We start from the raw sequence: 24,009 nt of genomic DNA, 5'->3' as shown, positions 1-24,009 counted from the left end.
TAGATCTAAATGCTCATTGCAAATATTCTTTGAAAACATTCTCCTTTGCTGCAAAGCTGTGCTTGGTATTATAGACAAGTTTGAGGAAGGGAAAAGGAAGGGGCTGGGGAGGTTGTGAATTTCTTTGCAAAGAGAGGAGAATTAGCAATATACTCAGTGTGTTGATTAGAAGAAGTTGTTATAAATTGGGACAGAGGTTTCCTGCTATAGAGAGACTATATCTCGGACAAGGCTATGACTGAAGGGGTATCTTCTTCTGAAACATCTGTTGTTAATTCCCTGTTCAGAGCATGGCTTGCATTTAATGATGCATCCCAGTGAGATGAAAAGAAAGTAGTGAGGCTTTATAAATCATATAAATACAGAAATAAAGATATGCATAATTAGTTTCATTCTAAACTGGCAGATTCCCTAAATGCACAGTCCAAGTTAGTTGGGAAGTTTCCTTTGGAAATCTTAAAAATATAGGTCTTATTTCAAGTTAGTCAAGGTTTAAGCATTTAGAAACTGTACTTTCATCTTTGATACTTTTTTGTGCAAACTGCAGAATGCTTATACTTATTTGTGTTTGGAATTTTGTCACTACTGTACCTTTTAGCAGAGGTGAGATGTTGAGTATCCTCTATCCCATAACTGAATTATGAGGAAATATGGGGGGCTAGGCACTCGGCAATCTGGAATTGGATCTCTCTTTACTAACCATTGTAGCATACTGATGTCCAGACTGGTTCACACAAGATGTCCTTGCAGCCTATTAGATAGTAGGACTAGAAATCAGATAAGAAAAGAGAGAGCAATGAAGAACTTCAAGTAAGAGCTGTTATTTAAGCAAATTTCTCTTTACTGTAATTTTCCAGAGTATGAGGTGGTATCAACTGAAAATGGAGCAAGTGATGGTGAAAAGGAGAAATCGATTATCACTACAAATCAAACCCATTCTACTGTGGAAAACCTAAAACCTGACACAAGGTAATTAAATATTTAAAATCATTTTCTAAGTTAATACAACTAATTTAGACTGTCAGCTGTCTGCTACTTCAAATGAAAATGCATATGTGTATAAGACCAAATTGGGTTTATTCCTGATAGGAAAAAGGTTTGCTTTGGTTTTGCTTTCTTTTAAGTTAACAGATAAGACACATTGGAGGAATCCTTAGGTAATTTCTAAGGGCGTTTATGGTCTGGACAAACTGCAGAAGTGACCTCTTCTATCAGAAAGATTTAACAGTCGAATATGAGAAAATGTACTGCCTTCTATCAAAAAACCCTCTTAAATTTAGCAGATAAAGAAACAAAGTGAACACAGGAAATATTAACCTGATATGTGAGATCAAGATTTATATGTACAGTTGACTCTCTCTGGGGTTTAAGGGTGCTCGGCACAACTGATGTAGGCTGCTTGCTTATTTAGATGGATGTTCGTTGAAATACTGGAATGCAAGTTGGGTCGCTGTACGAAGCTTGACTATTCCATTGTGGCATGGAGAGGAAAGATACATTTTTCCTGTATATGCAATTTTCTTTCAGTGTCTCAAAACAGCTGGCAAGTTAAAAACAAGTCAGTGAATTCCCGTTGATGGCAACGAGTCCAAATAATCATTATCATTCTTTTTTAAAAAACCTCATAAAAAATATTATTCTTTTTTGTGGTAAAATTCAGAGCAGGGAAGAAAACCACTTGTACTTTGTGTTGCTTATTGATTGCATTAGAAAGTTAATGAATTACACTTTTTTTCCCTGTAAGACCATCCATTTAGGTTTGGTAACTGGATTTTTCTGTTTCAGATAGCATGCCTTTTTCTATTCTTATCCTTAAATTGGTAACACGGCACAAAATTTTGCATAGAACCCATCTTGAACCTTTATTTTTAGCCAATGTGTGGTTTAATCTGTGGTGTTGGTTCTTAGCTCATGTACTTGTGACCAGCAGCTCCTAGGAGGAGGAATGAGGAATTATTGCAGAAAGTGAAGGGGAAGGGAAAAGAACTGGAAAAGAAAAAGAAAGAAGGAAAGAAAAAAAGAAAAAGAAATTATGATTCCCAAAAAGAGCTTCTTTGAGAGACTCCAGAACTCATGAGATGGGCTAGAATTGCTGTGTATTGCATCAAGACTCTCTCTGTTATTTCTTAAAGCCATGTTGCTTGTGAAAGGGTAAACTCTGCAGCATGTTGTTCTGTCTTGTTAAAGGGGCAATTAGGTTATGTTAGCAATACAACTGGAGACCAAGCATCAGTTTCCTCAATCAGTTGAGAAGTCTTAGAAGAGATAGTAAAATAATATGTTTCTGGAGTAGCAACTAAGAAAGGCAGTAGGTGCTGCTAACCTTGTCAGGCTATGCTGTTTGTGTTTTCATTTCAGTTCTGCTTTGAAATAGTACAGTTGCATCCTTGAAAAGAACTGTGTGTTATTAATGAGATTCTCTTCCATTACACATTTGAACTCTTCGTGTCGCATGTGATGACTGAAATGGGATGGATTCAGTTAAGCGTAGAAAAGACAGGGAAGAAAACAACAGTCCTTGATGCTTAGAGCAATGTCCAGATGGCAAAAAGAGAAAAGCATTTTTAGACTGCTCTTTGTCCAGAAAGGAAGCAAGATAGAGGCAGGCAGACACAGCTAGAACCATTGGAAAGGTCATGAAGGCGGCAGGAGCTATGCAGAAGCAGATAAGGTGTTTTTTAACTTTAACTAGTAACAATTCTGTCAAGCCTATGAGGGGACTTTTAGGTTTTGGTAAGCAAGACCATGGGGAAAAGCTGTCTTTTGGAGCATGGATTTTGTTACAACAAGCCAGATATGAGATCACTACTGACTGGTGGAGGCATAACTTTTCCCTGATGGAGTGGTGGCTATTATCCGCCCCCCCAACCTCAAACAGGAAAGGCGGTGAGATGCTTTCTGGATTCAGGAGGCCATTGCCCCAAACTGAAAACCTTTGATATAAATTGCAGCAGTGCATGTCCGTTGAGTCCCACAGGATTTAAAGGGAGTAAGGTCCTTTTCAGAGTGGCTCTGTTTGATTAAAATCCTGTTTCAAAATGTACGTTTCCTAATTTTGAGGAGGCCTTGCCAGCTTTGGCAGAAGCACAAGAAATAGTTGCTGTTACCATTTGAATCCAGGCTTCTTGGCACATTAAATTCAGGGAAAATAAGAAAGTGATTAAGACAGCTGGCATCATGTAGACAGTATCAGTGTTGCAAGGAATGGTGTATGTCCATAATAAAAGTCTCCTGTCTGTCAGGAGCTGATTGCTCACTAGATGAAGAAAATGGGCCTGTGGACAAAACTGACTGAAAATAGGAAAAAGGGAGACAATGAAATACAGCCCAGTAAATTAATTAACAGAGTCCCTGAAATGTCTGCAAATTCATCGAGTAATACATTAAGACTGGGAAGCAGACTTTTCCATAACTACCCTTAAAGGAAAGACCTGTAGAAGAGGTGGAGCCGGAAAAGAAACTTGGAAGAGAAAAAGAAATCTCTCTCGCAAATGATCAACATTTACAAAACTACCAGCAAGTATATGGAAAGAGATGCTCAGTAGCAGAAGGTGGATTAACTGGGGAAGAACCTCTTGGCCTTGAAACGCTTTGGAGAAGCTGACAAGCTGAATCGAGAGTCTGTTTTTTCCAGCTTTCCTGAAGCCATCAGTGAGGCTGTGTAAATCCCATGTGCTGCTCTGAAGGTTCAGTACATCCAGAGCTAAAGACAGTTCAGGATGGATCTAAACCAGAGAGACCTAAACAAAGACTTTCCAAAAGGAATAAAAATGCTTGTGAATGTGGTATCTCAGTTTCCACGCAAGACAGTTGAAGCTTCTAATTCTTGATTCAATGATCTTGAGGAGCAGTACATTACAAAGATGGTCTGCCGTCACATTGCCCAAGGTCTATCATCCAGGTGAGGTAGATCAGGTAGGATATATTAGTGCCTGACCCAGAAGCTAAAGAGTTAATTGCCCACATCTAGCAGGAGGGAAGCAAGACAAACAACTCTTCAGTGTGAAGCGGGCAGAACAAGCAGCAGGGAAAAACTGGGTGCATCTGAGCCTGCCAGATCATGCCGTTTGTTTGCTTTTCTCTTTCACATTCTTCTTTCAAATAGGTCATACTGCTACACCTCTGGGAAACTCTGCAGTAAGCCAGACACCCGTCTTCCTTTGAGCTGGCCTTTTGACAAGGCAGCTTTTAAAGATTAGGAGCTAATGGCCAGACTTTGGATATTTAAGAAATTTGGACAGTGTGAGGGAGGCAGCACTGAGAGACTCTTACAGTCTGTCATGAAAAATTGCATGTGTGACTGCAACTGTCAGTAAGTATAAACATAGAAGTTAAATGGGATACAAATTCCTCTGAATCAGAGGATTACCATGTAGTATTCTACGTGTCCATTTAGCTGTCTGAAAGCGACCAGATCCAGAAAAAATGCACTGGCTGAAAAAGAAAAGGAATTCTGACTTTCAGTACAGTTATCAGGTATTTGATTTTAACAGACTTATACCATGCTTTTATGGAAATGAAAATGGACTTTCATAGGTGTGCAACAACTTGCAAGGGTTACTTTTAAACAAATAAAGTTGTATATATTATGGCAGTTTGTTATATCTCTTGTTTGTCTTGTAATATATATGCCAGCTTTATGTGTCCTTGGTGACTTGATTGCAAGACATCTAGACTCTGAGATAATAGTGATTTGAAAATCTGCTTGTGAGGACAGAGACCCTTTAGATATATGTGGGGCATAGTCAGCTGCTTTCCAACATGACCACTTGATCTTAAAAAAAAAAAAAAATTCTAAAGGCTCCTGTACAATGTGATTTTGTTGGAGCACTAAGATCCAGATGGTTTTTGCCCAAGCAAAGGCACGTTGTATCCATGCCATTCTCTGACAATAAGGCATGCCTGGCAGTTGACAACATCACATTCATTTAAAGGATTTTTCCTTATAGGAAGAGTACGTTGGCCTCTCTTTCACCTGGAGAATTGCCAAATATGGTACTTGCAGCATTTCACTATCACACCTTAGAAAACCTCTGATAGTTTAAGTAACCTGGAAAGTTCAAATCTTGATATCCATTATTTGGTTGGTCAGAGTTCTTGAAACTGCTACTGTTCCTGGCACTGAGCTGGGGTCTGGGTGCAATCCAGAATTCTATTTAATTTTGTCAGATATTTTGCTTTTGATTGTAACTTTTACCTGAAATCTCTCAAAGCACATAGTATGTTTACGCTACGTGAGCTAGATAATATATATCCTTCTCATACAGATAGTTAAGCGGATATAACTAGGGCATGAAGAGGAAAACTTTCTCTTGTTTTATGAATGTCTCCTGCTTAAACGTTTCTATTATAGATGTGCTTCAGTGATCTAATAATCACATATATAAAGCTGTTAATTACAAGTTTGTACAGCAGTTAACTTTTGTTACCCTTTACGTTATCTCCAAGAATTTTAGAGGTGATCCTGGTCACATTTCACTCTGCCCTCTTCTCAGTATCACACTTAAACACACACCAAATTTTCTGCAGTTTTTGTCATCTTTATCCTTCAATTAGTTCTTCACTTGTTAAATGAGTGAAATAGCTAAATTCCATTCATCCTTCTTTTTTTTCTAGTTAGTCTGAGCTACTCAGTTTTCACTCTGTTGTTCAAGCAGTGAATGTCTGTAACTACTGTGCGTGTCGATCGACCCCGAGCAACCTAATGTAGCTTTTAAGTTGACCCTGTGGTGAAAAGGGGCCTGAACCAGATGACCTTCATAGGTCCCTTCCAACCTCAATTATTGTATGATTATATCTTGGGAGTAGTTTCTGATCTTGTAAATCTCAACTTTGCCTGTTTTCTTTAATGTAGGCCGAGGTGGTTTTCTATGCTAATGCAAATGCCATTCATTTCTTAGCAATGAAAAATAAAAGGGATGCACTACTATGAACTAATCTGTCAGTTCAATTTTTCATCCTCCACATGATAATTCTGCACTTTTTATACTGAGAAAACTGTCACAGGTTTTTTTGAGAAATTTACCACTATGCTTGTTTTGGCTGGGATAGAGTTAATTTTCTTCATAGTAGCTAGTACAGGGCTATGGTTTAGGTTTGTGCTGAAAACAGCGTTGATAATACAGAGATGTTTTCATTACTGTTGAGCGGTGCTTACACAGAGCCAAGGCCTTTGCTGCTTCTCACATCACCCCACCAGTGAGTAGGCTGGGGGTGCACAAGCAGTTGGGAGGGGACGCAGCTGGGACAGCTGACCCCAACTGACCAAAGGGATATTCCATACCATATGATGTCATGCTCAGTGTATAGAGCTGGGAGAAGAAGAAGGAGGAAGCGGGGGGGGATGTTTAGAGTGATGGCGTTTGCCTTCCCAAGTAACCGTTACGTGTGATGGAGCCCTGCTTTTCTGGGGATGGCTGAACACCTGCCTGCCCCTGGGCAGTGGGGAATGAATTCCTTGCTTTGCTTTGCTTGTGTGCCGTGCCTTTTGCTTTACTTGTTAAGCTGTCTATGTCAGCCCACAAGTTTTCTCACTTATACTCTTCCGAGGGGGGGAGAGGAGAGTGAGTGAGGAGCTGTGTGGTGCTTAGTTGCCAGCTGCGGTTAAACCACGACAACAATTTATTCCACTTGGAAAACAGTCAAAGCCAAACTACAAGACTGATCTTTTTGGTCAAAGCAACTACAGTCTAGCTTCCAAGTAGTCATTTAAAGAGTGAGACCTGTAATATTCCATCTAACTTGTCACACAGGTACCTTGGTTTTGAGTTTACTTACAAGGCTGCTCACACTGGAACTCCTAGTTTCATTAGCATTCCCAGGACTCTGTACTCTTTACCTATTCTTAGTTTTACATTAAAAACTTCCCTTGAAATGAAAGTATTCCTATGATAATAGTCAAGCAAGATCTCCCATGTGCGAGTCAAGGTAAGGTCATTATCCACAATTTTCAGTATTTCCCTCCTTGAGGTGCTTGTTTGTAATAAACCTTGAGAGACCTGAGATAGAAATGGGCTTGCTGTGGTTTTTGTTTTCTTCATTCTGTCTCCTGTGTCGTAATGATGGTGCTCATATGCCTCTTTTTTGTTAAAAATCAGTTTCACTGACCTGCAGTTTTTTCGTGGACCTTTCCTGGCCTAGAATATTAAATACAGATGTTGTTGGTTTTTTGCTTCCAATTCTGTTTTTCCATTTCCAGAAGAATTTTAGGGTTTGGGGGTTTTTGCTAGTTTTGGAGTTTTCTAACTCCTTAAAATTGATTTATTTATTTAAGTCTTCCAGTCATCTGATATAGTATCGTTTTGACTTTTTCTGCTATTTCTGCTGGTTTCTTTGCCAAAATATGTAGTTCTTATTTCTGTATCCCTGCCCTATCTTGAAATTTTTTTTTAAATTAGGTGTACATTTCTTCTTTCATTCTGGTCATTTGTTTAAGGGCAGTTAAGTTCATAGAACATGCCACTAGTGTCCAGGAAACTTTGCAGCACTAATTTCTATACTAAGCCTTCAAAAAAGAGTATGAATGTTGTTGAAAACAGTTCTCATGCATGTTTGTGTTGGCAGTAATTTGAAGGTAATAAAGAAGAACATTAAGACTGCAGTCAGAGATGTGCCAGATAGCTCTGGGGAAATTCAGGTAGCCATTAAACTAGAGGCTGTGTCCCACCAGCTTGCTGGTGTAGATTTTTAATAGGAAAAAAGTATTAATAAGAAACAAAAAGCTTGTGATGCTTGCATTCCACAGCTTTGTAAAACTTCCCTTTAGGTACTGATCCTTTGCCTGGTTAAGTAGTTTGGTGATTTCAAATATACTTTTTTTTCCTTTTTAAAATACATTTTGAGTGGTCTCTTTTGGACTTTTGCATTAGATTGTGTCCCAAGGGAAAATATATTTCCAGCCATGGGGTCTCTTAAGCAATATAAATAACAGGAAATGTTAAACAAACACACACACCCCAGGGGAAAAAAAAAACCCAAAACCAACCAACCCAAACAAACGAAACCAAAACAAACAAACAAACAAACCACTGCAGAAAACCCAAATCCAAGCCCCCCCCAAAAAAACCAACCCAACCAACGAACCAAAACTGTAAATGTGAAATATGTAGGATATATACATGTACCAAACTGGTTTTATAATGTGTATAGATGGTTTCCTTCAAAAGTTTTTTTTCATTTATCTCACAAAAGGTATGAAACAAAAAAAGAGAATGTTACTATAATTTACTCATAGGCCATACCAAGTAAGTCTTTAAACCTCTACTGAATATGCTTGTTGTGCACTTAATAGGCAATAATTCATACCTACCTGGTCCTGTTGTTATTACTATTATCTTGTATTGGCTTGTATTGCAGTTAACACCCAAAAAGGGCTAATCCCATACAAGAAAAAAAAAATCTACCAAAGCAGAGATTTTAACTTTGGGTAGTGGCAAGGGTCAAGAGATGAGAACTACAGTGAAAGTTGTAATGCAGAAAAGTGCAGAAATTGGCAGAAGAATGTTTTTTGTAGTCTTCATTACAAAAGTAACAGATTTTTCTACTAAATGCTGTTGATACAAGGGTTCATGGGTAAGCATTTCCCATTTCTCTCAGCCCTTCTTCCAACTTGATTAGGAGAAAGACTCCTCAAACAAGCCTAGCACTTTTTCTTTCTTTCTTTTTTCGTTCCTTTCTCTTAAACCTAGTTTTATTTGCTTTGTCTGATCACAGTGCTATCCAAGCACACTCCGCAGAGACAGAGAAACTCTATGCATTTAGACAGTCCTGCATGATTGTCATCCAACCACCAGCATCTCCCCAGCAATTGACCTGAAGTCCCAGGACTGTACTCAGCTGCTCCAGTCCTCCTATTATGGTGAAAATCTCTCTTCGCCTATTTTCAGTTCTGCAGTCTTCAGTCTTCTCCTTTTGCATGATTTGAAAAATGCAGAAGCGTCTGTGTCTGCCAAAGTTCCATGTGGAATAGTGATTTCCTATGGTGGAAAAATATTGTCTGCACAGTAATTACTGTAAGTCAAGTCCATTTAATCTGCACAAGGACTTTTATCATCTTTTGCAGTTTGGGAAGCCTAGTCTCCGAAGTTTCTAGGAGAGCAATCTTAGAGATGTTAGAGGTGTGACACATTAGATTGCTGCGTATATTGGGTAGCAGAGTTTTTGGCATCATAGGCACACAGATATAAAGATGGAATATAAACTCTAGTTTCTCATGAATAAGTCTAGCTAAGAAGTAGACATGGGATAATCATTATATAGCTTTCCTATTTCCTTTTATTAACTTTGCCCTACATACTTTCTTGAACCTCTAAGCAGGTTTTTCCTCTCCCTTGTGGTTTCTATAGAAGTGCATAGGATGCAGCAGGTACCCTTTTTTCACCATTTTATTTTTATTTTTCAGATCTTTCTCCTGACACACGAAAAGGGAGACTTTAAATGGTTTTCTATGAAGACAGCCACACTGTGGCTTTAAAATTACAGTTAGATCTGTAAACTCTATCAAATTGTGAGCTCAGTCTAACTTTTCCTTTTTCTCCCTTTCAGTTTTCAGTCAGCTAGTTACTTCTCTTCATCTCCAAAAGTGGTTGGTGGTTGTTGTTGTACTGTTGCAGCAACTGCTATTCTTTCAGGATTGAATCTAGCAGAGGAAAGGAGTCTGTGATGCTTGGGCATCTGTGAAAACATCTACCACAAAACTGTAGAACTGTATGTATTTTAGTTTAAAAAATTCGCTCTTTACCTTTATCAATAGGAGACTCCCCTAACTGATGAGCTAAACGTTGGATGTCTCTTTATTACTTTCCTTTTCTCCAATTTTGTTTATATATTTACGAGCTGAAATCTCTATGTGTAGATTTGAGTTCTTTATTTCAATCTTGGCATAATTTTCCCAACTATGGTTTGATCTTTTGCAGAGATCCTAGTGGTCCTTAGACCACAATTTGGAAAACACTGCTTGGAAAATATTTAGTCATCAGTTCTTGTTTTGGTCTGTAGAGAATTGATGGGTCCAAGTTCATAGATTTAAGTTTTTTGGGAACAGGACTGGTTCCTATGAAGAGTGCTGCCTCATGCAACTCAAAGTAGGGCATATCAGCTCTTGAGGACAATACATTTGTACAAAAATCAGCAAAATGCTTACATGTGCTTCAAAATCCTCCACTGTCTTGTCTAGCTTGTGATTTCCTCCCTGACAGAGGCATGTAAATCCAGCTTGCAAAATCTCTGAAACCCTTACATATTCAGGTGAGATCCAGATATGCTGACTGTAGATCTTTATCTTTAGTTCACAGCTGTCTGCATCATTACCTTCTGAGTCCCTGCGGCTGCCCAGTCCAGTTCCATAAGAGCATTTCACCTGCTCAGTATTTATCCTTTCCTTGTAGCCAGTCCTATGGAATCAAAAAACTCTAGGTTGGGAATCCTAGGCAGTGCTCTTCATATTTCCCTTTTGATTTCATACAAAGGGACATAAACATTATTATCATCCATAAGGTCAAACCATAAACTCCCAGTAAAGCAATAGAACATGCCATGCTGAGCTAGCAGTGATCAAAATCACAGTAATAGCTCTAGATAAGGTGTTCCTTCTGTGAAGGAAGCAGGAAAACTTCTTTGGAGTCTTTTATCTCTAGGCATGCATGAATTTGTACATTGTCCAAAATGCATCTTCTAGCTATTACTTTAAAACACCCATTGTATTAGCAAATCTTCATTTATGCTTCAGTGATCCTTCAGAAGGAATCCCTGACTGCTCTGCTACAGTTCTCTGGATAATGACCTTTCCTACCAGATGAGGATACTTCTTGACCAAAAAAATTACTGTACCACATGCCCAACTGCTCAGATCCGATTTTTAAAAGCATGTATTTGTTTAAACAGTTTAAGTTGATCATGAAGAAGATTCTGTGTCTAGAACTTATTAATTTGTTACTTATTTAATGTCCCCCTCCTACAGGAGGGTAATATGAGTTGCTCAAAATGGTCTTGCAGCATGTCTGAATAAATGTTAAGATTACTCCAGATAGACTTTTTAAAGCTCAAAACAGGCCCGTGTTTCACTTAGAAATGTCCACAAATTATCCGCGATGCATCTGTTCAGCATACCAATCTTTGTAATTATTTCCCTTAAAAAAGAAAAGAAAACCCTAGAAATAAAGCAATTGCTTATGTAAGCAATTTCAAAGTTAAATATTGTCTTAGAAGTACTGAGGATGGAAAAAAGTTGCTTGGTACTGCATGATTGGCCTACTGAGGTTAATTAGCGAGCTGTTCAGGTTTTGCAGGAGCCAAGAAGCAATGAGAGGTAATCCAAAGTTTGGATTGAATTATTCTGTGTCTTGTAGGGACTTGCAAATGGAGTTTACAAATTTCCAACCATGCAGAGAGTGGTATGATTTTTCTTCTTTAGAAAATTGCTGTTTGGAAACAATTTCAGCAGTACATTACAATGCTATGTTATAGTCATGAGCTACCCAAGTTATCATTGCTAAGTGATCCTTCACAAGTCGAGAGCTGCGTGTTTAATTGCCGACTTCTGGGATTCTCATTTTGCTCTGTGTTTAGTCTCTAAGTTAGGGCCCATTTTCCAGGCCTGCAGTCCTTTCGACTTGGGTCCTATGGATCTCTTTCACAGATGAAAAACCGCTCAGTGAGATTGAGAGAGATTCGCCATGTATACACTCAAAGCATACGAAAAGTCTCTGTAGGTGGTGTGCGTGGGACGGATTCTTGCTTATGGGGAAGGCATGAAGAGGGTGCTGTTGACTGGGTGTATAGATGCTACTCAGCAGGGTGCTTTGGCATGGAGGGCATGCAGGTCCTACAGGGAGCCGGTGCTGAGCAGTGAGAAATTCCCAGGTGCTGCCCGCCTGGAGCGAGGAAGGCTGCGAAGCGGCTTGCTGGGACAGTCTGTGCCGGGAGGAAGGAAATACAGAACCTGTTCCTAGCTCTGCCCTTCGGTTAAGATCTTAGCTGTATCCAGTGTCCACCCCTGTAACTCCCCTTCCTGCTTCATCTGTCTGGTATCTTCTGTGTAACATTTTTAGGCTTGTAACTGTCTTTCAGTAGCTGTTCACCTAGAGATTCTAAGTGAAAGTGTAAGTTTCAGCTGAGCTGCAGAGTTAGAAAACACCTTGTCTTGCCTGTCCGTCACTGTTAATCAAGTATTGAGAGGTACGAGAGGCTTAAGCAGAGGACCCTGGCTTGGATTTTTCTCTTCAATCTTGTTCCGTTTATCATAGCACCGTGTTTGGTTCCCAACACAGCTGTGATGAAAAGAAATCATGAGATAACTACAGTACAGACTGGTGGTGTGCGACGTTTCTATGAAAAGATAAGAAAGAGATGCTGCACAATATCTTTTCATTATTTCATATATTTACTATTAACATAGATTCATACAATTGGATCTTTGTCTTGGCTGAGCTCCTGTCCTGGAAGACACGCCCTGTGTTTCACCAGTGGCCCTGTCTGTCACTGTTGGTGGGCCTGAGAGGCATTGAATTGGAGATTTGTGTTCTTATGAATGAAAAATGTGTAAATAAATAGCAATGTGCTTTACCCAGTCTCTGCTTATCAGAGCTTCTGACCTCACCTGAACTGCTGCCTTTGCCAGAAATGAAGCTGCATGTGTGAGAGGAGACAGACTTAAACCACTGGTGCATTAAATCAGACATTAATAGTATATGCGCAAAGAATTATCAAAAGGACCAGTAAATTATGTGTTCAGAGAGGTGTTAACTGTGTAAGACAAAGAATGCCTCAGTGTTTTCAGAGCAAGAAACGAGGCCTTTTTGTTCTTCTCCAGGAGGCGAGTAGCATGAAGGTGTGTGTTGGCAGTTTGCTCGCTCCAGGCTCTGAAAGAATGCTTGGTTTGCAAAATTTTAATCTCTTCTATTTTATTCCCCAGTTATGAATTCCACGTGAAACCTAGAAACCCTCTTGGGGAAGGTCCAAGTAGCAATGTTGTGACATTCAGTACTGAATCGGGTAAGAACTTCCAAAGGTCCGACCATCTTTTACAGTGGCTTTAGCATCCGTGTTCGTCGGATACATGAAAGGCTCTCTTGCTTCATTTTGCGCATTTGCTCTTGTTCTTTACTGTCTCCAAATTGGGTTTTTGCTACTGAGCATGTTACGGTAGTGCCTGGAAGGTCAGCCTGAGATCAGGGCTTTATTGTGTCAGGATGCAAGATGGACAGACTGCAGGAGAGAAAAAAGAGGGCCACAGAGAGTTTGTCTGGTGTTCAGTATGAAGAAACTAACTTTATCCTTAGAGAGGGCTCAGTCATTTAAGATTAATATTCCTGACCTTTTTGTATCTATCAAACGCATTAATGACTTCTGGATGAGGAACATAAGGTTTTTCTTTGGGCTGCTGTGTTTATAGGCACTTTTGCTACCTGTTCAATAAGGCTGCTGTGTAACAGTGACGTATTTTGCCTGAAATAAGGATTGAGAAATAGCAGTTGGGAAAAGTCAATGTCCCGCTGTGTCCTCTTCCATCCTGTTTACTGTGAAACTGTTGAAGAGGTGTATACAAGCCTATTTTGACCATTGGTTGGTTCCCAAGTTAAGTCCTATCTGACTCAGAGTTGAGCATCAGGGCGTGCCTTTGCCTTCCCTATTGCAGTTCCCCATGGGGCTAACTGCAGTTGACTTTATACAAGCAAGATACTATCTTGTGTGTAGAAGTGTTTATTGCTTGATAGCACTCAAGGACCATATAAAACACCAAAGGGATTTAGCCTTTTTAAAAGGACTTTCTCAATCTGTGTTTTGAGCCAGGTGTAATAATATATTAGTCTTCATTTAGTTCTGTCACTGATGGATGAGTTTTGGCTGAGCAAGGGATTAGTCAGGGAGGAGTTCAGACTATGCCACACATATTTAAAAACTGTGAATACACTCTTTGTAATCCTAGATTGTTAAAACTGAAAAAAATGTTTATGCCAATTGCAGTTTTCATGAATGACAACGCTTACGTTCTGTCTCCTATTTAGCTTGGACAAATTAAGCAGTCAGTTTTATTTTTTGTTAATTGCACGCATCCATTTCTCGCTTTTGGGCTTTCATAGCCAAGTTTTGTGTGGCGAGCGTTACAGAGGGGTCTTTCTGATTATTTAAGTTTTGAAAGTGAAATTTTTAAAAACATGCAGTAGAATTGGGTTTTGCTGGTTACAGGTTTAAACTCTTGGTTTATTAGAACTGTGTTCGGTATTGTCCCATAAGTAAAATTTTTAAAAGTTCATTGATACTGTAGTTTCACGTAAGAAATTTATTTAATTTAATATAAAAGTGAACTTTGCTTCCAAAACTCTTTCTGTTTCACAAATTACAGCTTATGTCAACCATAGAAAATCACTTTTCCATTGAAATATTGGGAAAGTTCATTTTACACTGTCTGATTGAATGTTTGTTTTCTTTCCCCAGCGGACCCAAGAGTGAGCGAGCCAATTTCAAGTAAGCCTTTTATGTATAGTACAGTATCTTCTGATCAAGATTTTTTTTTCAGAAATGAGATAGCATAATTTTACGAGGGGGGTAGGGGGGATGTGCTGCACCAGTTAAATGAGTTATGGAATCAAACAGCATTCACACATGATTTCACTCCTTCCACCCACACCCCTGGTAGGGAATTCATGCCAGGCTGCTTGTTTACCTGAGCAGAACGCAATCAACGTGATGATGTGCTCCCACGTGGCAGCTGGGATGGCTTCAAACCAGTGCACACAAATGAGCCAAGGACAGCCTCATATTTTCTCAGCCTTGTCATTAAAGCAAATGACAGCTCTGTAAGATGAGTAAGCTACTTCACACTTAAGTGAGTTAACAGAGCACAATCTGGAGGATACTATTTATCTGCTGTTGTGTTTTAGAAAAAATTTCTGCTTCTGAGGGCTTGATCCAGCTCTGCTTATAAGCCCCTTACGAGACATTGCTGTCTTCGGTGGGAGGTGGACTGAGCCTTTGAAGAACAGCTGAGATTGCTCAAGCAAATTGGGCTGCTTTTTGCATTTGTAATGAACAATCACTTTGACAAACATTGAGACACCATTTCTTTCTGCAGTGTCTTCATGACACTTAATTTTTTTGTGTGTTTTTGTTAAATCACATACAGTTTGCTGCAAGTTGACTGTTCTGGCTTGAACCCACTGAAAAACAGTGACTGTATCACACACTTCGTAAATGAGAGTTTTGCCAACACACAGGCATTGTTGCTGTAACAAGGTCCTAGAATGAGCTTGTTCCAAACTGGCACCACACACAGAGCAGCAGCAGTTCACTGCATCAGTTGTATCTGCACCCTTTCGTGCTTCCTTGCAGTATCTTTCATGTTCAAAACGCAGGTGACTGGTGCCATGGTGCATTCTGCTCCATCAAGGTTTCTAATTCTATTTATTGAAATATATGTGTTATACGTAATTTTGTCTGCAACATCTTACTTCAGCCTCTTTCTTCCTCTCCTGCAGTGGGAAAGGATGCTATCTGGACTGAAATCCCATTCAATTCGGACACCTATTCAGAATGCAAAGGGAAACAATATGTAAAGAGGACTTGGTATAAGAAGTTTGTAGGTGTGCAGCTGTGTAATTCTTTGAGATACAAGATATACCTCAGTGATTCACTTACAGGTAAGAGACATTCAAATCCATGTTGTCCACATTATACGCTCCTTAGAGATGCCATGGTTCCAGATCTAAGACGTTTAACAAGACAAGCTCTGCTGAAGTGTGATCAGGTATGTTTAATGTAGCCCATAGGCAAATTAATCATAAACAGTAATCTGCTTGTGCTCCGTAATCCTTGATGTGTTTGATACTGAATTTTCAGACTGAAGAGTTACTTCTCTGTGGTGGTCATCTGATTTTAAGTACCCGTTAGTATCCAGGGAGTCATACAGAAAATTGATAAAGGTCAGGTCTCAGCCAGTGAATAGCATATATTGTAAAGGTGCCAAATTTGTATTTAAAGGATAGTCTGGCATTGCTCTTAATTAGAGGATTAGGACCTAATTTTAGACCAGGATTAGACTCAGTCATTCCCATCCCATTTGGTAAACATCTGGTTACTTCATTACTGTGAGGCTTGTAAATACATGACTTCAGCTCTAGTCAACAGGTTTTACTCACCTGCTTTGACATTTTTGTTTTGGTTTCGCATTCCCCATTTTTGCTTATAATCCCTTCCCCCCCCCCCCCTTCTTATGTTTTATTACTAACAGCAGCCTCCTGGCCTTATCTTCTCAAGTTTTGTTCAGTGTCTTAAGGTCACTAGAGCGTGATGTATTTAAGACCTGAATCAAGTGACACATGCTGTGTGTAAGCTCAGGAAGCCGCCTGTAAAAGTGATTTTCAGTTAGTTGATAGTTAAGCAGAACTTTGCATCTCATGTAGATTGTACAAGCTATACTTAGAAATATGTTAACAATTTAGAATCTATCCCAAGTTCCTGGCTTTTTTCTGTATGAGGTCTTTTATCAGAGCAGCATGGACAACTCTGTCACAATGGCGTTACTCTTTGTGCTCTGTGCTCTATAAACAAGTGCATATGGGAAACGTTTTGAGTGCGAGTTAGGCAGTATCAGATTGAATTAACTGGGAGAATCTGTGGCTGAAAGAATCAACTTTCATAACCCAACGTTGCCCCATGTCAGAGCTCAGCACCTCGCAGGAGCAGGGCCCTGGTCTCCGTATGTAGGAACACGAAAAGAAAAGCAGGAGAGCGTAGGGCAGCCTGTGCCAATGTAATTTTAAGCTGCCCGGCCTTGCAGCTGGCACCATTCTTCCCTGAGCAGACAAGGAAGGAAAGCCCTGTCATTAATAATAAGTACAGTACCTCATACCTAAATAATATCTTGGCAATTCTGTGAATAAAAGCGAACGTTTTGAACAGAGGTATCATTCATTCAGCTGTTGCTGTACGAACCAACTGTGATCAAATGACAAACAGAGCAATGAGGCATACTGTATCACAAAACCAGCCAGTAGAGGAAATAGCAGTGCTAATCTAGCAGGACTAGACTTCAGCCCTAAATCAAGTGAATTAACGCTGCAGTGAAAGCTACTTCATCTTAGAAGAAAAGTTTGATATATCAGGAGCCCATTTTCCTATTTTCATTAGATTGTTTTTGTTCTTGCTGGAAGGGTGGTGATTTAACTTGGCTGGAGAAAGATGATGGTAGCCACATTTTCTGTTCATTAGACTTGCTAAGCCTGGTTCTTGCACTTGAATAGTTACAACCAGTGCTGAGCAGTTGTCACCATATTTGAAAGAATTGAAATATTTATGTAGAAGGAAAGCTGCTTTTCCCTCGTTTCCTAAGTGAAACTCTCATGGCACAGGCCTCTCTGAGTGAGAAAGTTTCCAATGTGAAGCCAAACTCTGTTGTGATGTGTTTCACCATCACACCTCTCATCATGCCCCCGAGGCCAGCGGAAGCGCATCTGTTAGCACCAGTCAGCTGGGCAGCGTGTGCTGGTAGCGAAGGGCTGCGCTGAGGTCTGAGTTCCACCTTATGCTGAAAATACCTTCCAAAGCTCTGCAGTTTAATCAGCATCATGATCTTGAAATTTGAGGGCCTTTGTACAAATGCTGTTGTGTAAGGCAGCCAACAACCATATCTGTACGTGCTGGGTTTTTAGCATGAATTTATACTTCTAGCGTTGCAGAATTTACAATGTATAAAACAAAGATGGTATCTAATTTTCTTAAGACCACCCATAAGGGAACAGTGGAGAAAAAATTAATGTACTTTATGCTAGAGTTGCTATCCCCAAAAGAGAAAGATTAGTCTAGTCATTTGTTAGCTAAATGTTTTTAACTGTGTTGCTTTATTATGGAAAGAATTGGGCAGTAAGACTTTAATAGTCACTGGGAATGCTGCTTATTTATATATAGCAATTGTTACAATTATGCATAGGTAACACTGCGGGCCGGAAGGCAGTGAGTATGTGTGTATCTGAAAGTTACCATTCTTGTGTTAGCCGTAAAAATATCTGGTTTATTCTGTCTCTTATGAAGAAAAACTGATCTATGTTACACATGCCAGGACTGTTCTATAAACCAGCATCTACTGCTGACCTCATTTAACAGTCCTCCAGAGCAGTCACTGTAGGCATTCCAGAAAAGCAGGCCACCTAAAAAAAAAAAAAAATTATTGAGGGGAGGAAAAAAAATAAATTCTAAGTATGACCTTCAACAGCCATGGAAAAAAAATGCCATTTTGGGCAGCCTGAATGTTCTTAATTTCAGACCAAAAAATTGCTGAGAGGAACTCCCTCTGACCAGCTCCCCTGTGGAAAAAACATGCCTGCAGCCAAAACTAGATAGTAATAAATAATTTTCTAAAGCTAGAGAAGAACTGCCTGCACAGAGACCATCAACTGGAGGTGGGAATTTTTGGCAAAGTATTGATCAGATCACAAAAATACGAGAGAGTTTATTGGTAGGCTGCTCTTTTATTAATTGCACTTCAGGGAGCAGTATTATAAGCCACCTCACCGCCTCTCAAGTGGCCAGACTGGCACAGATTTGAGGCTACAGGACACCCAACATCTAATGAGCAACTGGACTTTCTGCTTAGCTTATACCTCAGTACTGAGTCTGTTTCTAAATGCTCTCACCTTTCTTTGCAACCTCACAACTAAAGGTTGAACATATTAAGAACAAGTGCTGTGACAGGAATTTAGAAAAAATTGTAAGTTTAACTGAAAATATTTCCTGCCAAGGCTTGGGAAGAGAGGGTAGCATCCTCCATCTTCTGAACAGAATTTTACTAATGTCTTGCAAATCAAATCAGTAAGTAAAAACATCATTGTCAGAACTCCTTTGCTGTGAGTCGTCTTGTTAACAGGATAAGCGCAGCCCGTAACATCAGTACACGCTGCATGGGACACTTGAGACCTCGCTTTCTACTCAGTTGCAATCAAGTGTCCTGTTAAGCAATCCTACAAATATATACGGGCACACTTCATGCTCTGGATAAGCAGTTACGATACCGAGGTCATCTAGTTGTTAAAGGATATCACTTGCACACACATGTTGTAAAATATGATGATTTTTAAAATGGGCCTTGGCTGTGTTATGAGGTGGTCCATAAAAACATCTTTGAAGGTACTGGGGGCTTCCTGACAGGGAACCAAACACGCCTTCCATTCAAATCACTAGCAAAACTAACCTCATTTTTGATACAATCAGGATGAGGTTCTAGGTAATAACAGAATTTCACTTACTGTATGAAATGTCAGGAGGAGAAGAAATACTTTCAGGTATTGATTTTTGGCCAGGAACTGGGCACTTTTGTCTACAGCCATGAGTGCTGTACTTGGAGTATGCACGTAATGTTCAAATTACAGCTACGGATCCTGAGAGGAAAAGAATCGTAGCGTTCACCTTGGCTTCCCCACAGGGCGCAGAGCACAGCCCACTGCCGCTGGTGGTTTTGGGAAATAGCCCTCGCTAAACTGGATATGGATTTTCAACTTTGCTGCTTCTTTGTTTTCAGGAAAATTTTACAACATAGGAGACCAGAGGGGCCATGGAGAAGATCACTGCCAATTTGTAGACTCATTCTTAGATGGAAGGACAGGACAGCAAGATGATCTACCAGTCAAAGATGGTAATTCCGTACGCCTGGCTCAGTAGCAAACCTTGGCAATTCCTTTGTTTGTGTGTTTCTTTTTCCTGCCAGTGGATTCGGCGACCACTGCTGGGGTGGGCGAAGGAAAGGGACAACCGGCTTTGCGTGCAGAAGAGAGTCAAGAAGTTTTTGAAGATGAGCAATGACCTATTAAAAGAAGATTATGACTCGGGTTCTGTTAGGTAGTCAACAGCCTCTCTCCTGTTTAAAACATTCCAACAGATTATTCACAGTTGGTATTACATATAAAAATCCAACCACAAATCTGAATTTGCAGAGAGGCATGAAGCGTTCTGTTCAAACTAGCAAGGTTGATTTAAAGTGCAGTAAATCATCAGTTGGGCATTAAACAGCTTTGTTTAGTGCTAACGAGAAACTAAAAAGTTATTACTGGAAAATATAATTCATGCTGCAGTAATTCTGTGTGCACTCATTTGAACCAGGTGCCTAGAATTCCAGTCTGCTCTAAGCGGGCATGGGGCTGGATGTCCTAAAGGCAGCTGTGACCTCCCTGGCTGCTTTTCACATGTTGCTGAGGCTCGAGCGTAAGAAAAGGCTACTTCTGTCAGCTGAACTCCTGCCTCGCTCGTTTGCAGCAGTGCCGGTGTGAGGTATTCCTTTTCTTGTGGGGTAAGAACGCGGGCTGTGTTGACAGACGAATGCACGCTGAGTGGGTCATGGAGTATTTTGCTGAGAAAAATATCAAAATGGTTTTCAGTACAAAATCAGTATGTTGGCCAAACCTTCCTGTATGTGGTGCTTCAGTTATAAAACGCCTTACAGAAGTACAGAAACGCATTTGGGTAGGTGTGGGAGATTAAAGTGAAGTGCCTAAATCTTTCACAAGTTTTTCTGAAAACAAAGTAGGTGAATGATCTGAAAGGTGTTTGCTTATGTGATTTAATTTTTTTTTTAAAGAGGGCTTTGCTTTTCCTTCCCAGTCAGTGTTGCCCATTTGTAAAGGTATTTTGTTTGCATAAGGGATTGTCTGAATCCAATTTGGCGTCGCCAGGACAGCAGATCTCTCAGTTGTATCAGATGCACTTTTTTTAATAGATTTTATAAATAAAAGAAAACCCAAACCCTTTCTACATAAAAAGCTTGCTACGCCAGCCTAAAAAAACATTTAAACCCAATTTATTTTCAGCAACTAGATTTAATGGATTCATGAGCTACATTCACTTTTGGAAAGGAAAAAAAAACCACCAAAAAACCCGCAACAAAACAATCAAACAAAAAAAGCCCCCCCCTCTTCTGTAGCTTGTATTTCTAGCACATGAACTGAAGAGAGGAAAGAACAGATTGTCCTTTGCTGCTCAGTTCCTCCCTGGCTGCAGCAAGTTGAGTTCTGTTCAAACCAGAATTCAGGACAGGTATGTGTGACTGGAAGGGCAGGGAGGGCATCATGCCTTCTGCTTAGTTGCAGAACAGTATTTTGTGTGCACGCGTGTGTGTGTGCGCACGCGCGCACACGCTTTAGTCACACGTTTCTGATGAGCAGGTTGGATTCAGCACTAATTGCTCAACTTAATGTCAGTTGGTTGAATGGGAAGCATGTCTGTTGCCATACCGAAGAGGTTTAAAGCAGGAGGTGTGATCTTTCACTTGGGAATGGGGAGAGTGTGAGAAATATCCCCAACTGTCACATTTTATTTAGGTTCGCTGCAGGGTTAAGGCTGCTGGGGGGGGGTGGGGGGGGGGGGGCTGTGTAATGGCTGTGGCTTTGTAAGGAGGAACAGCAGCCTGTTCAGAGAAGACCCCAGCAGCAGCCAGAGGGAGGAGGAGAGGGCCTTGGCCTCACCCCGCAGGCACCATCCATGGGTGCCTCAGGGGGAGGCAGGCTGCTTCACCTTTCCTGCTCTGGGCTGCAGCAATCCCAAGCACGTCCGCTTGCGAGTTGGGCAGAAAACTGGCAGCAGTTTCAGCAAACCTGTTTGTGGCGGATGGGTTGGCCGTGAATTGAATTGGATACAGCCTTCCCAGGGAAACCAAAGGAAGGTGCTGTCTGTGGGCTTCCTGCAAACACAACTCTCTTCTCTGTCCTAGGATTTTTCAGGGCAGTTCGTCAGGAACCTGTCAAATTTGGAAAAATCGGTGGGGAGACTCACATTAACTATGTTCGCTGGTACGAGTGTGGAACATCGATACCTGGGAAATGGTAGGACGTGATGTCAACGTGGTGCAAAGGCCCAGCACTTACCAGCCCCACCCGACTGCCCAACACAGGCTCAAAGATGGAAATGTTTATGGTATGTCTGGCACTTAAGTTTGCTGATGTGCAAAGGTTTATACAAGTCTAATGCCAATACTGCATTAATTGTGTAATAGCGTAGGCTGCTTACTGTAGTTATCCAGTTTTACAAATTTGTTTTTAGATTTTTAAAAAAAAAAAAAAATCCCGAAGAGGCTAGGGACGTGTTGTAGGATAATGTATAGGGAAGCTGGCTCCCTATTCTTGAGGTATGGTTTATGTGGTATTTTAAAAGATAACGGTGTGTATATTATTTATCACAATGTTGTAATAAATGTTTAAGGCAGAGTTATGGCAGAGTTGATCATGGAATGCAATGTGCGTTACTTTTTTTAAATATTCACTGGTCGTCTTGTAACGTAAGTGCCATAAGCTACCTGTCCAGATAGCTCTGTAATGTCTCCCCGGTCATAAATTATAGAACAGCCCCTACAGTTTTTAATATCCTGCAACCAGTGAACTTGAAGCGCTTTCTCCTTATGCATACAAACAATTTATATTCCTGCCGAAACGCTGAGGTCTGTTGCTATCCATGCAGCTTTCAACAATCAGGGTAGCAGGTTTTTGGGTTTTTTTTTTCTTTTCCATGTTTGTTTTCAAATGCGTCAGCTCCAGCGAAAGAGGATGTTCAGCCCACAGCGGTGGTTTTCGAGCCGCTGCCCATCAGCTTGGCAGTGCTTGGCGGGTTTAGTTTCCTCCCATTAAAGCAGAGGGGCACATATCTATGTGGGATTAAAAGTGAAACTGGCCTCCACTGCTGTGGCTTTTCCTGAGAAATGTAGTTTTCAGAGAATGAGACTTAGTGGTTCAAAAGCCAAATGTACATACAGTGTGGGGGTATTTGGAAAGGTAAATGAAACAGGGAAAAAAAAAATAAGCTAGTTAGAACAGCATCATCAGATCTATTTTATTTTAAAAAAAAAGATTTAAAACATTGTTCATTGGGGACAAAGGGGAACCAGTGATAACTGAACTTTAAAACTGCTTGACAGGAATTCTGATTAAAACCTCTCCCAAAGCTACTTGTTGTACTGCTTGAACATTTATGAACTAAATAAAGAGATGTCATTTTTTTTTTTAAACGTGTTATTCATTACATACTAATGTATTGATAAATATGATCAGAACACCCCTATATATATATAGCAGAAATAGTCATTTATAGAAAATGCCTTATAAAGTACATTGCAGGTACACTGTACTCCTAATAAAATATTTTTTAATCAAGTGTTTTTCTTAGTGTTTTACATGAAAAACAAATACTAGTTTCTGTGGCAAATGCTATTATTTCAGGAAGCAGTTTGTGGTGTGAGGAACCCCTGAGGTCTTAGGTGTGACAAGAGCAGAAAGAGCAGGAGCTGTGGCTGACTGGGCAGAGCAGCTGATGCATGAGCGGCCACATTTGAGGATGCTGAAGGGAGGAATGTTTTCACTCGCTCTATTTCCTAATTTGTCTTTATGAGAGTTCAAGCAGCTCGCTCCAGGTTTTTTTTGGTTTGTTTTTTTTTTTTATTCCCTACTTAGTTTTATGTATTCCTAGAATCCGTAAGATGGAAAATATTAACTGGGAGAATGTTTTGCCCTCTGCTGTTATATGGTCTATTGAATTTGTTACAGCTCTTGATCTGCTTTTTCTTGGCTCAAAATCGAGTCCCTAGAACTGCATTCCCAGGTTTTTCTGGGTGGCAAAGAACCTGTGGAAAGTCATTCCTTTTTAACAGGGTTTTTTGGGTTTGGGTTGTGGGTGGGTTTTTTTTGGTTTTTTTTTTTGAAACTAGGTATTTGGCTTAGATTTTTTTCAAGTAATAAACCAATTTTCGCCCTGCCCTTGTGAACATGAAATGGGTAAGGGGCTCTAAGACTTTATGTATTGGTTCTTGCTCAGTTGGTAAAAGAGTTACTTGGCAATTAATAACAGCAGCCAGTGCAAAACCATCTACTGCTGCATAACCTCTGCAAAAGCAATCCCTACTCGCAACGCTTCTCCATTTACACACCCAAAACATATGTCTCTTCTGTGGATCTTTACCTCAGTATCTGTACACCCAGCACACACTTGTCTTAACAGGAAAACTGTGTTCATCATTACTAAATTCTAAAATAAAGATCAGGCAAG

General features: G+C 40.1%; 1 protein-coding gene across 6 annotated transcripts in view; it reads left to right on the top strand.

The window, feature by feature from the left end:
- ABI3BP (ABI family member 3 binding protein) overlaps window positions 1-24,005 on the top strand; it is a 165,093-nt gene extending 141,088 nt beyond the window's left edge. For all 6 annotated transcript variants that reach the window (XM_054813851.1, XM_054813854.1, XM_054813856.1 and 3 more), the window contains 6 exons: window positions 858-969; window positions 12,911-12,990; window positions 14,434-14,463; window positions 15,474-15,635; window positions 19,508-19,621; window positions 21,689-24,005. In XM_054813851.1, coding sequence (XP_054669826.1) covers window positions 858-969; window positions 12,911-12,990; window positions 14,434-14,463; window positions 15,474-15,635; window positions 19,508-19,621; window positions 21,689-21,804 — 614 coding nt within the window. In that variant the 3' untranslated portion in view covers window positions 21,805-24,005. The remainder of the gene's footprint in view (window positions 1-857; window positions 970-12,910; window positions 12,991-14,433; window positions 14,464-15,473; window positions 15,636-19,507; window positions 19,622-21,688) is intronic.
- Window positions 24,006-24,009: the final 4 nt, after the last annotated feature.

This window comes from Grus americana, chromosome 1 (assembly GCF_028858705.1).
Source record: "Grus americana isolate bGruAme1 chromosome 1, bGruAme1.mat, whole genome shotgun sequence".
NCBI lineage: Eukaryota > Metazoa > Chordata > Aves > Gruiformes > Gruidae > Grus > Grus americana.
Note: the sequence above shows the minus strand (reverse complement) of the source record. Positions and strands in the feature narration are given on the sequence as shown.